Below are 12,896 nucleotides of genomic sequence, written 5' to 3'. Positions count from 1 at the left end.
TTTAATTTCCACATTGTTTATCATTTCAGAGTACAAATATCTTCTGATTATACCTAGTCTTTGAACCGTTATGGATCGTCACCAGCGATCTTGTATTTTTAATTTTATAATGAAAGACAAAAGACAATAGAAAGATAGTTTTTCTAGAGTTTTCTATATGTAATCCATCCTTCTATCGTAGAAACGAATATTTGGTTTACGAAATTCCCTTTTAAAAACACTTCAGAGCTGTCGTCCTGTCTCTTCTGACATACCACATCCTAAACAAGTAAGAAATCCTTAGGAAATAAAAACACAAGTCGTATTTTAATATTATGTCTCTTAATAAACAATTATATGTCTTCAGTGACTTTGATGGTATGAATAAAGTTGATATCACGAAGGGTTCTTCAATCAGAGGTTGAAAAGCTCACATCTTACATATTAGGTACCATCACTCAGCAAGATTCCAATGATTATTTGACCGGTAAGTTGCTTAAAAAAGGAAAGAAGCAAAAGGCATAGAGCCTTTCCCTGTAGGCATTTCTGTTCTGTGTGAATACAAATGTAGTTGGGCTAGAACGGGAAGTCCCCAATTTGACAGACCTAAAAGGAGAAGCCATTCGTTATCACAAGGAATATCTACTCTCATTCTACCTAAATAGCATCTAACCGGTCCCACAGATAACTATGGTATGGGTCAAGCTATGCGTGTTCAATTGAACCAAGAAATTATCCAAGGAAAACTCAGTTTTCGGTATGTTGACCATATAAAATTTCATTTCATTTGATATGTTTTACTTACTATCAGTGATGGATTTGCTCAAATGCTCAACAGTGTACCCTTGAAGTACGAAGAAACTCTTGAGACTTTGAAAAAGAACGTTGCTATTGATCCCGACTTTCCCTCTTTTTATGAATGGTGCCAAAAAGAAGGCGTACGTTTGGTCATTCTCTCTAGTGGAATGATGCCCTTTATTCGCAGTCTTTTAGAACAATACTTGGGCAAAGAAGAGGCTACCAAAATCGAAATCGTCTCCAATGATATAAATGTTAATGAAGATGGTACTTGGAATATAGTATATCACGACGATACTCATTTTGGACACGACAAGAGTCTCACCATTCGTCCCTATGCTCAACTTCCTGAAGAAAAGCGACCTCACATGGTCTACTGTGGAGATGGTGTATCCGATTTAAGTGCCGCCAAAGAAACCGAACACTTATATGCAAAGAAAGGACGTGATTTGATCACCTATTGCAAAAGAGAAAACGTTTCCTATACCGAATTTGAAACGTTCTCTGAGATTCATAAGGCCTTGATTGAGTTTAAGTCTAAAATCACTGTATAAGGCCTGATACCTCCTTTTCCAAAGCTCATTTATACAATCCTGTCTTATCGTAAATGAATTTATGGAGCTTAACGAAGTATTGTTTGCTAAGCTGATTTTTAACCACTCAAAAACAAGACCCTGGAAAAAAAGGCAGTATAAATTCTGTCGAGTATTTCACAAAAATTTAAAAAAGAAGAGACAAACAACTCTATAGTAAAACCTCAATAAAATACAACAATCCTTTTATCTTATTACTTCAACTATAAGATTCGCTATTTGTGTTGATCTCTAAATAAACTAGCGAGGTTGCTTTTTTGTTTCCTTCATGAATCTGAAACCATCCTGCTTGGAGAGGAAATCGGTTCAATCTTAAATTTTTAGTAATTATATTTTTTATTTTTTTCTTGCATTTCCAAATTATCCTTGCCATCAGCAAAACTTGTGTGTGGATGCGTTTCCTACCATCAAGAATCATTCTTTCGTTACTTAGCAAGTGGTCACTTGACTCTTTTCCTTTACCAAAAACTAGCTGAAGACTACTCAGCTTTTTTGAAAGAAAACATAGGAGCTCGTCTTTTATTCTCTATTGATCAAAAGGTATACATCTTCCACCTCTTCTTGTTTGGGGACATTCAGACATAATTTCAAAAGAGGTTGACACAGTTAGTGGTCTGCTCCCAAAAAAAGAAAAGGAAAAATTCTGAATAACAACGAGATAAATCGATCAAATAAAACAGATACCATTCTTGAAGCTTTCGGCTTCTTTCGTTATTTTTGGATCTATTCGGCAGCAGCGTTTGATTTGCATTTACGATTATTATAATGATGTCGGAATTAACCGGTTCCAGAGCTGACATAGACCGCTGGATTGAGCAGCTGTCGAAATGTGAGCCTCTTTCTGAAGATGATATTTATCAAATGTGTGAAATGGCCAAAGGAGTCTTAGCTAATGAATCGAATGTGCAAAGTGTAAGATGCCCTGTAACTGTGTGTGGTGACATCCACGGGCAATTTCATGACTTACAAGAACTTTTTAATATTGGAGGACATTCTCCTGATACAAATTATTTATTTATGGGTGACTACGTGGATAGGGGTTATCACAGTGTAGAAACTGTCTCATTGCTGGTAGCACTCAAAATACGATTCCCTCACCGCATCACCATCCTTCGTGGTAACCATGAGTCTAGACAGATTACTCAAGTTTATGGATTCTATGATGAATGTCTTCGCAAATATGGCAATGCCAATATATGGCAATGCTTTACTGATCTCTTTGATTTTTTGCCTTTAACAGCTTTAATAGAAGACAAAATTCTCTGCATGCATGGAGGTTTATCTCCTAGCATCGATACTTTAGACCATATCCGAATCCTTGACCGTATTCAAGAAATTCCTCACGAGGGTCCCATATGTGATCTTTTATGGTCGGATCCAGAGGACCGTCCCGGATGGGGAATTTCGCCCCGTGGTGCTGGCTACACGTTTGGGCCAGATATTGCCGAAACATTCAATCACAACAACGGTTTGGACTTGATTGCCAGAGCTCATCAACTAGTAATGGAGGGTTACAATTGGACAAATAGTCATAATGTAGTAACAATTTTTTCTGCTCCAAATTATTGCTATCGTTGCGGAAATCAAGCAGCCATCATGGGCATTGATGATCATATTAACTATGCGTTCATCCAGTATGAAACGGCTCCCAGAAAAGATGAATTGAAAGTTACAAGGAGGACACCAGATTACTTTTTATAATTTCTTTTATTCTTACCCTTACCTCTATGACCTTATGATAGTGTTTGGCAAGTCGTTGTTAATTTATTCAACTGTTCTCCTTTATGCTTAATTTCAATAAATCAAGCTTCCAACCGACAGTGTTTTTCGAAAAACTAGTACACTGTATTGTTATAATTTGTGATACTGTTTGCCTAGTCTTGCAATTGGTATAGACTGTAATATATAAAAAAGGAAGTTTGCAGGTAAAAAGCTAATACCACAGTTCTTAACAAAAATGGAACGAACCTGTTTATTTAACGTGCTGAACATTCCAAATTCTTAGTACCAAATGCATGATCATTATGACATTATAAGACAACGTCCAAATAAGACAAGGAAAGATAAATATAAAATTCATAACTGATTAGTTTATTCATATAGAAAATCCACCTTTTCGTAGAGGATATTTAAAAGTTCATTACCAGTAATCCGTTCCGCAAACCATAATAATTTATTCATCAAGTCTAAATCAAAGTTAGCAAAAATTCATGGAACTTTCCTTCAACTTACATGTACTTTTCCAGCATGGCACAGTTTCCACCATGTTTTAAGTCAACCACAAAACGATAGTATTGTCCACTGTAAGAGATTACCTGTACATGAGGTTTTGATGCACAGAAGACGATTTTTCCATAAAACGATGACTCTGGTATTTTCGCTGTCGCAAACTCCCTTCGAGCTTCTAGTGGTTTAGTGACATTGGATTTAAGAAATTTTGACCAGGAGGATGAGTTGCTCACAGAAGAAGCAGGAGAATGATTAGTTTCAGAAACGGTCTGCTTTGACAGTCTGTATATATGAATAGTTCCATTCTCAGAAGCACAGGCCAAAAAGGGTTCTTTTGGATGAAAGGCGATTGAAACAACAGAAGCAGGCAGGTACCCACGTCTCAGTTCCATAACTTTTTCCCCAGTTAATGTTGACATAATGCGTATAACTGTACCCTTGGCGGATGCTGTAGCTATCAGGCGTCCATCTGGATGAAATTCAATACATCGCACTGGACTCGAATGACAATATAGCAGTGTAATCGGCATTGCTGTCTCCAGTGAAGTCAAGTATACATGGCCTGGAACCTGGGGTGAATTGTAGGCAATAAAGGATTCATGAGCACAGAATGCGATTTTATTTGAAGAAATTGTTGCCAAAGTGTTAATCAAATTCAGATTCTTAAGATTGTAAACGTAAATGCTCCCCTTGATAACTACAACCAGACGAGTAACCGTAAGACGAGCATTCAATACTGGAGCAGGATAGAACATGTCACAAAGCTCGACATCTTTCTGTATTTGTTTATGTTAATAAAATATATTTCCAAGTGAACAAACCTTTATATCAATGAGCTTAAGTAATCGAGTAGATGCGGGCGACACCTGAACAAGCGCAACAAGTGATGATCGATTAAGCATCTCACAAAAAGCAACACCGTTTGTTTCTAGCAAATGTTATCGCTTGTCCCAAAATCGCTCTCTGCGGCTGTAATCTTACCTTTCGAGAAACGTAAAGTAAACGGATCGCACTGATAAATCTGAAAACCGGTTTCTGTCCCAACTGAGAGAAAGCTAAATGAATTCTGTTAATGAAAAGTTTTCAACAAGGTACTAACCTTTGATCCTGGTTCCAAGAGCAGTGTAAAACCACAGGAGCCATGATTCCGACAGATCAAATATTTCTTGCAAAGCCTTTTAGGACTAAAAAAGATAAGAGCGTTTATAAAATTGTTTTGAATATAACACCATTAAGCTCCAATATTTGCTTCATAAGAATCGGATATTTTCTTAAGTTAAATCCAATGCAGTTGCTTGCAACCCAAGGAAACAGATTCAGTGAATATAGTATTAAAAAAGAACTTATATATCAAAATTTCTGTTATTTTTAGTGTATGGTGACTGAATTGACAAGAGCAGTTTTCTGAGAGAACCGTTGGTGTTTTACAATGAACAACTACGTTTGATGAAGCTAAGGGTTTGGCAAGAGCCACTGGAAGAGAAGACACTTATAATATAAATATACAAGCATATATAAATTAGCTTTAGCAAGATCAATGAATCCCGTAGAATGGGAGCAGGAGTTCGAAAAAATCATTGTTTTTCGAAATACGGTTTTTAAAGGTGAACACAGCCGGATTGAGGTCCCAGAAGAAGCTAAATTAAATTTTTTAAAGGAGAAGCTTTCAAGCTCTTTGAAAAGAGGGAGTAAAAAGCGGGAACACCCACAAAACCGTGGATTACAAGAGGAGACCAGCTTGGAAGTGAAGGATTCAGAACCAAAGGTTCATGAATCCTCTGGTTCGAAGAGGTCAATAAGTGAGACTCCACTGATAGAGGAATTGAAGCCTGTATCTAGCGAGCTTACAAATATTCCTGGATTGGGATTATCTCGAGTACAAAGGTCTGAAGGATCATTGGAGGCACTACGTCGGGAACATGTGGATTCAAATCAAGAAAAGAATCAGAAAGACAATAATAATGTGGCGAAAGAACATGTGGAAGGAGCACCTCTTTCGCCTTCAGGCTTACCCGTTGTTTCTGATGTGTCATATAAAAATGCAACTTTAGAAGACGCAGGGAAGCCTGAGAAAACCGAGGACCAAAAGGATTCTTCGCAACTTCAATTATTTGTTAGTAAAAGCCTTGAACAAATAGACATGAAATCTGTTAAGCAAGCGTCTTCTTTCAAAGACTCCCAAACTGCTTCCGATATACCATCTCCTCCCATGTCTGCGTTTGCGCCTTCTCGTGTTTCTGCACCATCTCCTCCACGTGTTCCCACTTTCTCCGTTCCAAGCTTGAAACATATTCAATCACCTGTGAATGAATTGTCTTCCGCGAATGCCGATAAACTTCCGACGCATATTCGATTTCCTTCTCCGCCTCCATCGGCAGCAATTCAGCAACCACCTAAGAAGGTTTATTCTTCATCTTTAAAGGATGAGGTTGCGAATGTAACCGTCAAAGATGAGGAATTATCACCTCGACCTCCTCCTCCGGAGACACTGTTTAGCTCGTCACAACCTTCGAATCAGCAACAAGCATACTCTCCAACTTGGGCACCTTATGAAGTAAATCATCCACAGACCACCATAAGACGCGTTCCAGATTTACCTCCCACTGAACTGTACTCTGTTCCCGCTGATGCTGGGTCATCGCGACCTACCTATAGTTCCGAGATTACCGAAACCAAGGTTCGTTTTCATCCATACGAAAGGAATATGACGGGAATGCATTCTCGTTATCCTTCTTCCGCTGAATCTATAAGCGTTCCCCCTAGAAATTCGGTAGCACCTCTGCAGTTTGCATCCTACAATAGGGAAGGATCATATGTTCCACAGCATTACCACCCTACAGAATATTCATTGAAGGATATGCATAACTTACCAGCAGCATCTCATTATGGCGACTTTGAAAGTTATAACGATCAATATAACTCGTCATCGTCTTATTCTCCGTATTATCATCATCGTGTGAGAAGTACAAATGCTTTTCCTCAGATGCAAGTACCACCTTCTGCTTCCGGTTACTACAATCCGTCAGCTGCTGTGAACTATAGGAGTATGACTCCAAATCCTGCGTTTCATAGTTATCCCTTGAACGACCCTAGGAACATCGACTATCACCCGAATGGAAGCTACAACTACTGATTGACTTTTTTTGGATTTTATTTTTTTTGGACTACAATGCTCATTGAAACAATTTTGGAAACACAAGCATTTTGCATATATTTAGCAGGATATATATATATTTTTTTATAGAAACTTATTTATAAATCTTATGATAGTTTAATTGTTATTTTCTCTGAAGATACTAATAATGACCAAAAAATTGGCGATTGTACTTGCTATGTGCGATACAATGAATGTAGAGTTACCGTTTTCTCAAACTTCTTTTTTTTTTTTTTTGGTTTTATTTAATAATTAGAATTGTACTTGTTTATGCATAAGCGTTGATGCTGTGAAGTAGAAACTAAACCAACAGAGGATTGCCGCCAACTAACAGCAAAGGCTATCCTTTACGAAATAACCCATTGTATATGGGCCTAATTACTGTAAGCTTTCTATATTGTTATTTTGCTTTATAATTCCATACTAACTATTGATTTGAAAAGAGGATTCAAAACCTTGAAAGGTCTGGAATATGGGTATTAAGAAATAGTTTGAAGAACACGGTCCAGGATATCCAGAAACAAAAAGAAATTTCTAAGAATAACGAAAAAGAGAAGTTGAATGCACTTGGGCAAAGATATGTTGTAAAAGGACACAAGCCACAGCGAGATACAGCATTGTTTTTGTCTAGTAGATGGGATGAAACAACGAAGGCACTGGAGGATTTAATACGCAAACACCAAATCAACGATTCATCCTCTATTGTTTTAGTTGATCAGCCGTTTCCAATTACAGAAAAAGTTATTCGAACGCTAACCCAAAGAGGATTTATGCGAGCTTCTTTATATGAATTGACGACAAGACGTTTTGGCCTACAACATAAAGGTGGAAAAGTTTACCTTTCAAAAGTTCCTTTTCCATTTAGATTTGAACTGTTGATGAAAGACGAAGAGGAGTTGGATCCTATGGATCAAGACTTCTACAAAACGATGGATTTAGTCAGTCTAATCTTCAATTCAGAGAAAGGGAAAGAAAATTGTATTCCGTATAAGGATCTACTTGTCTATAAGCTACTAGATTTGGCAACGCTGCCTTCTGTTGCAGCTCTTGAATTGCTATATTCTTGCCGGGGGAGTCCTACGAGCAAGCAGGCCCAATTCGAGTATTCAAAGAAATACCTACAGGAGAATATGGAAATTATTACCAAGCTTCCCGTATCCAGGTATTTAAATTTTACCCGGTATAATACCCCTAGGTTTTATCGTGTAGGATGCCACACAAAATCGATCTTCCGAAACGTTTATTTAAATCAAATATTGCATAAAAATGAAATTTTGACAATGCTTGACTTCTTAATATTAAAGGGAAATGAATTGCAGCTACCGACTACCTATAATTCTTTTTTTCGAGATACTTTAAAGTATTCTAATGGATCGCGACCAACCGAGAAGAGCATCAAAAATCTCTAATAACAAATATCTCATACGGGAATTATAAAAGTACATGTGAACTGACGTTGACGATGCATCTACGAAAAGCTCTCTAATTACTGGAAGGTACCAATAATTTAATGAATAAGAAAAATAGAGAATAAAAATTGATAGTTTGGGTAAAATATATTGTCTTACAACTTTGTGATTCCGCAATTAACCTGTTTCTTTTGGAGTCCTACCTGTATAATCAACTATAAAGGAACCAATAAATTTATATGTAAATAAAAAGGAAAAATATATATATATGTAATTCTTGATATAATAAGAGTCCTTGTTTGTGTTGCTATACGTAAAAGTTCGGACATAGGATATACCTAAGATGTACCTATGCTAAAATCTTAGTATCTTCCTACCAACGGCCGTTCATCCTCATTCTGTAAGGAGCACGAGAAACATACCATAAAAGGTTTCCAGTATAGTCAATTGTTTATTTGCTTTTGTTTTTCTTGAAGGTTCATTGACCTGGTAAAGGTGTATTGACAATTCATCTATACAACCTACAAACGAGGGTGTTTCCTTGAAGATCGTATATATCTATTCTTTTGATGACTTGTGTGACAATTTACATTGAATTGAAATGGAAGGGAATCGAAGGGTGCGATTTAACACTGAAAGAAGGCACTTTTTGAATAATAGTCAAGCGCCGTATACTAACCCGACTACCTATCAACGACCACCTCCTTCCTTCTCAATAGAAGAAGGAGATGAAGAGTCAGACGAAGATGATGGACCGCAATTTCTGAACGTCCATAGAGCACCTTCACCAGCTGTTCATAGACAGACGGGGTCTGCGGGTTCTACGGACAATGGAAACTTAAATATTCCATCATTGCCAAGTCCTGTTGCATCTAGACCAGTGTCCGATAACAACAGCATTGATGAACGTTATGCATCGAGTATTCGAACGCAAGATAGCCCAAATCAATCACTTACTAATATTGCCAAGAGACCCACTTTAGATCGAAGTCATTCTGCCCCTATGATTGGAATGAATAATATGGAAAACAACTCGGCTACGGATTTGACTTCTACTATTCCTAAAGTACCATCATCTGTAAATGAAGCTTATAAACTTGTTGCGGCGCATACTTCGGCAAAATTGGAACACATGAGATTGAATGCAATGAAGAATACAGGAGAGAACACTGACGAAGAGAATGAAAAAGACCCTTTTGAAGATGAATTAGACATATTAAGTCATCCCAAGAACTACAAAGCTGGTGTTCTTTCTAGCTTGCTAAAGCTGTATACGAATGCTGACACAGTTACGTCGAGTAGAATTTCATTAAAACAACCAAATGCCTCTAAGCTACAAAAGCATTCACAATTATCTTCCAGTCATTCGCTTACAGATCTTATGCGTGCATCAAATCAGACATTTATGGGTCCAGCTGTAGGATTTCAGTCCCGTGATGATTTATCGAATCTTCCGAAATTGCCGAATCAAAAATCCAAAAAGTTTCACTTTCCACATCATTCAAAAAAGCCTTCGTCTTTAAATGAAAAATACAAAATTACCGTTCACCTGGCAGACGTACTACAAAGGCAAAAATACATTTTAAAGCTTTGTCGAGCACTTATGACTCATGGTGCACCCAGCCACCGGTTGGAGGAGCACATGTCCTCTACTGCAAAAGTTCTGGAGATCGAGGGACAATTCTTATATGTTCCCGGTTGTATGATAATTTCGTTTGGAGATACAAACACCCATACCTCTGATATGCATATCGTACGTGTTAATCAGACGGTTGACCTGGGGAAGTTGAAGTTAGTTCACGATGTTTATAAAGCTGTTGTTCATGATTTGATGAGCGTTGAGGAAGCGATCAATGGACTAGACACTATTCTAAAATCACCTCCTTATTTTAAGACTTGGATATTAGTTGTAACTTATGGTTTCGCAAGTGCCTTTATTCTACCAATCGCATTTTCTGGCGGTTGGATTGATCTTCCAATTTCCTTTTTTTTGGGTTTAATTATCGGATCTCTTCAACTACTTATTGCCCCAAGGTCGCCCTTGTACAATAGTCTACTGGAGGTCACCGGTTCTATTCTAACTTCCTTTTTGAGTCGAGCATTCGGAAGCATTTTTCATGATCGCGCAAATAAGTCGAATCCTATCTTCTGTTTTGCAGCCTTAGCAGAAGGTGCAATTGTGCTAATCCTTCCTGGTTATATCGTCCTGTGCGGATCTCTTGAATTGCAAAGTAAAAACATTGTTGCAGGAAGTGTTCGAATGTTTTATGCAATTATTTATTCATTATTTTTGAGTTTTGGTATCGCTATAGGTGCAGCTCTTTATGGATGGATGGATCATCATGCAACCTCGGAATACACTTGTAGTGTTGAGCGATATATTGACGATAAATGGAGAATTTTATTTGTTCCTCTTTTTACCGTATGCTTACTAATTGTAAATCAGGCACGACCGTCACAATGGCCAGTGTCTTTATTCATATCTTGTGTTGGTTACATTGTCAATTATTTTACGACCCAAAAACATTTTAAGAATACAGCGGCCATAGGAAATGCTATAGCAGCCTTTGTTATTGGTTGTCTTGGAAATCTGTACTCTCGTCTAGGCCAAGGTGTCGCATTTGCTGCCGTTTTGCCAGCCATCTTTGTGCAAGTACCTTCCGGTTTGGCTGCCCAAGGCGGTGTCAAGTTTGGAATTGATTTGGCTACCCAAATTAGTAACAACAGCAACTCAACCACTTCCGATGACTCTTCTTTTAATACTAGTTCTCTCTCGTTCGGTATAAATATGGTTCAGATAGCTATCGGTATTTCCGTTGGTTTATTTGCCTCTGCGTTAGTCATTTATCCTTTTGGAAAACGGCGCTCTGGTTTATTCAGTTTTTAAGTAATTCTTTTTGTATGCATCTCCTTTTCTGGTTTACATTCGCATATATCAAACATTGTTTTATTTTTAGATGCGATTTTGTTGCTAATGATTATGATGTCCTACGAATTTTCATTTGGAGCATAGAAGTCCGGTGTTGATTTTTATTTATTTATTGTTATGATGATGCCTCTCTAAACTCGTTGAATTACCGTTATGCATTTATACCCGGTTTGTTAATTTATAATATTGTTAGTACTGTCACAGGTTGAGTCTCACTTGTTTTGAGAATAAGTTATTTAAAAAAAAAACAAAAAAAATAGTTACAATTGTAAATGATTTGTATACTTAACTTTGAATTGGATTCTTAAATACTACTAAGATGAAATAGTAATGGCTTCCAGGGATCTGATTCACTAAGCAAGTTGTGTGAACGATTTATTTAGCTAGATCAGTCAAATCTTCCAATCTGAAGATTTGACCTTTCAACTAGAGGTATATTTATATATCTTTCTAGAATTTAATAAATTTCAATCGCAAAAATGGATTTTTACTTTTTGTAATAACGTATTTGATAATACAATACAATTATTGTATCAAAATACTAGTAATATCGTATACCGGTTATGACACTCGGCCTTGACAATTTTTTTTACTAATGGGATTAATCGGATAGAAGCGCTCCTGCGAAATCATAAGTTACGTAAGCAGAGCATGCTGTAATAGATATAGGGGAAGTACCTCGTTGTTTGACAAAGATTGAATTTCGTTTGGCCGTTACCTGTCCATACTCTTTGATCATGGCTCCTTCCATCCTCATTGTCGGAGCCACTGGTAACACTGGCCGCAGTGTAACTGAAACCCTGCCGAAGTTGCTGAAATCAAGCAACACTTTGTCTGAGTACCGCCTCATTGCTCTTACTCGCTCCTCGGAGAGTCCAATGGCACGACAGCTTGCCGGACTGCCTGGAGTTGAAGTGATAGAGAAGAATTGGGTTGAAATCACCTCTGACTGGCTTCATGAACACCAAGTAGTCAGAGCGTTCATTGCATCCCACAACGAACCGAATCAATTCGCCGAAGAGTCAACATTCCACGTTGCCGCCCTCAACGCTGGTATCAAATATGTTGTGCGGATCTCGACAACTGCTGCGAACGTCCGTCCGGATTGCAACGCTTACTATCCGCGCACGCATTGGGCAATTGAGGCTCTCCTGAGCTCGCCGGAATTCAGCAGCTTGCAGTGGACTTCTCTTCAGCCGAACGTTTTTTCATCGTTTTACCTTTCCACCGCCGCCGAATTTATTAAAAAGTATCGTAAAACTGGAAAGCAGGATACCCTTAGGATATGGGGGTCGAAGGATGCGGCCGTTGGCATTATCGACTCTTATGATGTTGGAGTCTTTGCTGCTCATCTCTTATCCCAAGATGATCCTACTGCGTATAACCGGGCCAAATATGTTCTGAATGGACCCACGGATATCACGGGGAAACAGATTGTGGACATGGTCGAGCAGCATATTGGTACGCAAGTCAAGGAAGTTAGCTATCAAGACGTATCGTTCATTGACTCACTTTATGAGCTCAATCACGCCGCAAACGGTCAATCAAAGAACGTTATCCTGTCCATCAAACACGCCCTGGAGACGGCGTGGGAAGGCAAATGCTCAGCTTCCACAACCAGCAGCGAAGTACTTGAGCTCGCTGCGCCAAAGCGTACACCTGCCGATGTTTTAAAGACACTCTTAGAGGTGTAATGAACATATACGATATTACTAATGCTGTGATATTATTATTGTATAAGAATAAGGATTCATGAATGTAATGAGTAAACAAAGAAACTGTTTAGACAGAGAGTCGAAAGAAGA

At 38.1% G+C, this 12,896-nt stretch overlaps 7 protein-coding genes across 7 annotated transcripts; 6 read left to right on the top strand and 1 right to left on the bottom strand.

Annotated features, from left to right (window-relative positions):
- Positions 1-314: 314 nt before the first annotated feature.
- ptf1 (phosphoric monoester hydrolase Ptf1) lies at positions 315-1,331 on the top strand (the record flags this gene model as incomplete). Its single annotated transcript, XM_056182445.1, has 4 exons — positions 315-357; positions 428-466; positions 664-736; positions 791-1,331. The coding sequence occupies 4 exons, from the start codon at positions 315-317 to the stop codon at positions 1,329-1,331; spliced, it is 696 nt and encodes a 231-aa protein (XP_056037602.1).
- An 804-nt stretch (positions 1,332-2,135) lies between these two features.
- Positions 2,136-3,071, top strand: ppa1 (serine/threonine protein phosphatase PP2A catalytic subunit Ppa1; the record flags this gene model as incomplete). The annotated part of the gene is made up of 1 exon (XM_056182444.1): positions 2,136-3,071. One exon carries the CDS (start codon positions 2,136-2,138, stop codon positions 3,069-3,071), a length of 936 nt encoding a protein of 311 aa, XP_056037347.1.
- A 472-nt stretch (positions 3,072-3,543) lies between these two features.
- On the bottom strand, positions 3,544-4,742 carry atg1802 (autophagy associated WD repeat protein Atg18b; the record flags this gene model as incomplete). The annotated part of the gene is made up of 5 exons (XM_056182443.1): positions 3,544-3,556; positions 3,603-4,375; positions 4,421-4,527; positions 4,581-4,654; positions 4,699-4,742. The coding sequence occupies 5 exons, from the start codon at positions 4,740-4,742 to the stop codon at positions 3,544-3,546; spliced, it is 1,011 nt and encodes a 336-aa protein (XP_056037349.1).
- A 394-nt stretch (positions 4,743-5,136) lies between these two features.
- Positions 5,137-6,732, top strand: iss10 (MTREC (exosome adaptor) complex proline-rich subunit Iss10/Pir1; the record flags this gene model as incomplete). The annotated part of the gene is made up of 1 exon (XM_056182442.1): positions 5,137-6,732. The coding sequence occupies one exon, from the start codon at positions 5,137-5,139 to the stop codon at positions 6,730-6,732; it is 1,596 nt and encodes a 531-aa protein (XP_056038658.1).
- A 389-nt stretch (positions 6,733-7,121) lies between these two features.
- On the top strand, positions 7,122-8,162 carry SOMG_03652 (Schizosaccharomyces specific protein; the record flags this gene model as incomplete). The annotated part of the gene is made up of 2 exons (XM_056182441.1): positions 7,122-7,136; positions 7,197-8,162. The coding sequence occupies 2 exons, from the start codon at positions 7,122-7,124 to the stop codon at positions 8,160-8,162; spliced, it is 981 nt and encodes a 326-aa protein (XP_056038114.1).
- A 601-nt stretch (positions 8,163-8,763) lies between these two features.
- On the top strand, positions 8,764-11,049 carry SOMG_03651 (plasma membrane ThrE amino acid transmembrane transporter family protein; the record flags this gene model as incomplete). Its single annotated transcript, XM_056182440.1, has 1 exon — positions 8,764-11,049. One exon carries the CDS (start codon positions 8,764-8,766, stop codon positions 11,047-11,049), a length of 2,286 nt encoding a protein of 761 aa, XP_056038638.1.
- Positions 11,050-11,828: 779 nt separating this feature from the next.
- On the top strand, positions 11,829-12,785 carry SOMG_03650 (NmrA-like family; the record flags this gene model as incomplete). The annotated part of the gene is made up of 1 exon (XM_056182439.1): positions 11,829-12,785. One exon carries the CDS (start codon positions 11,829-11,831, stop codon positions 12,783-12,785), a length of 957 nt encoding a protein of 318 aa, XP_056038646.1.
- Between the last annotated feature and the right edge of the window lie 111 nt (positions 12,786-12,896).

The sequence above is a fragment of the Schizosaccharomyces osmophilus genome, chromosome 2 (assembly GCF_027921745.1).
Source record: "Schizosaccharomyces osmophilus chromosome 2, complete sequence".
Lineage (NCBI taxonomy): Eukaryota > Fungi > Ascomycota > Schizosaccharomycetes > Schizosaccharomycetales > Schizosaccharomycetaceae > Schizosaccharomyces > Schizosaccharomyces osmophilus.
The sequence above is the reverse complement of the archived record's forward strand: the minus strand, read 5'-3'. Positions and strand labels throughout refer to the sequence as shown.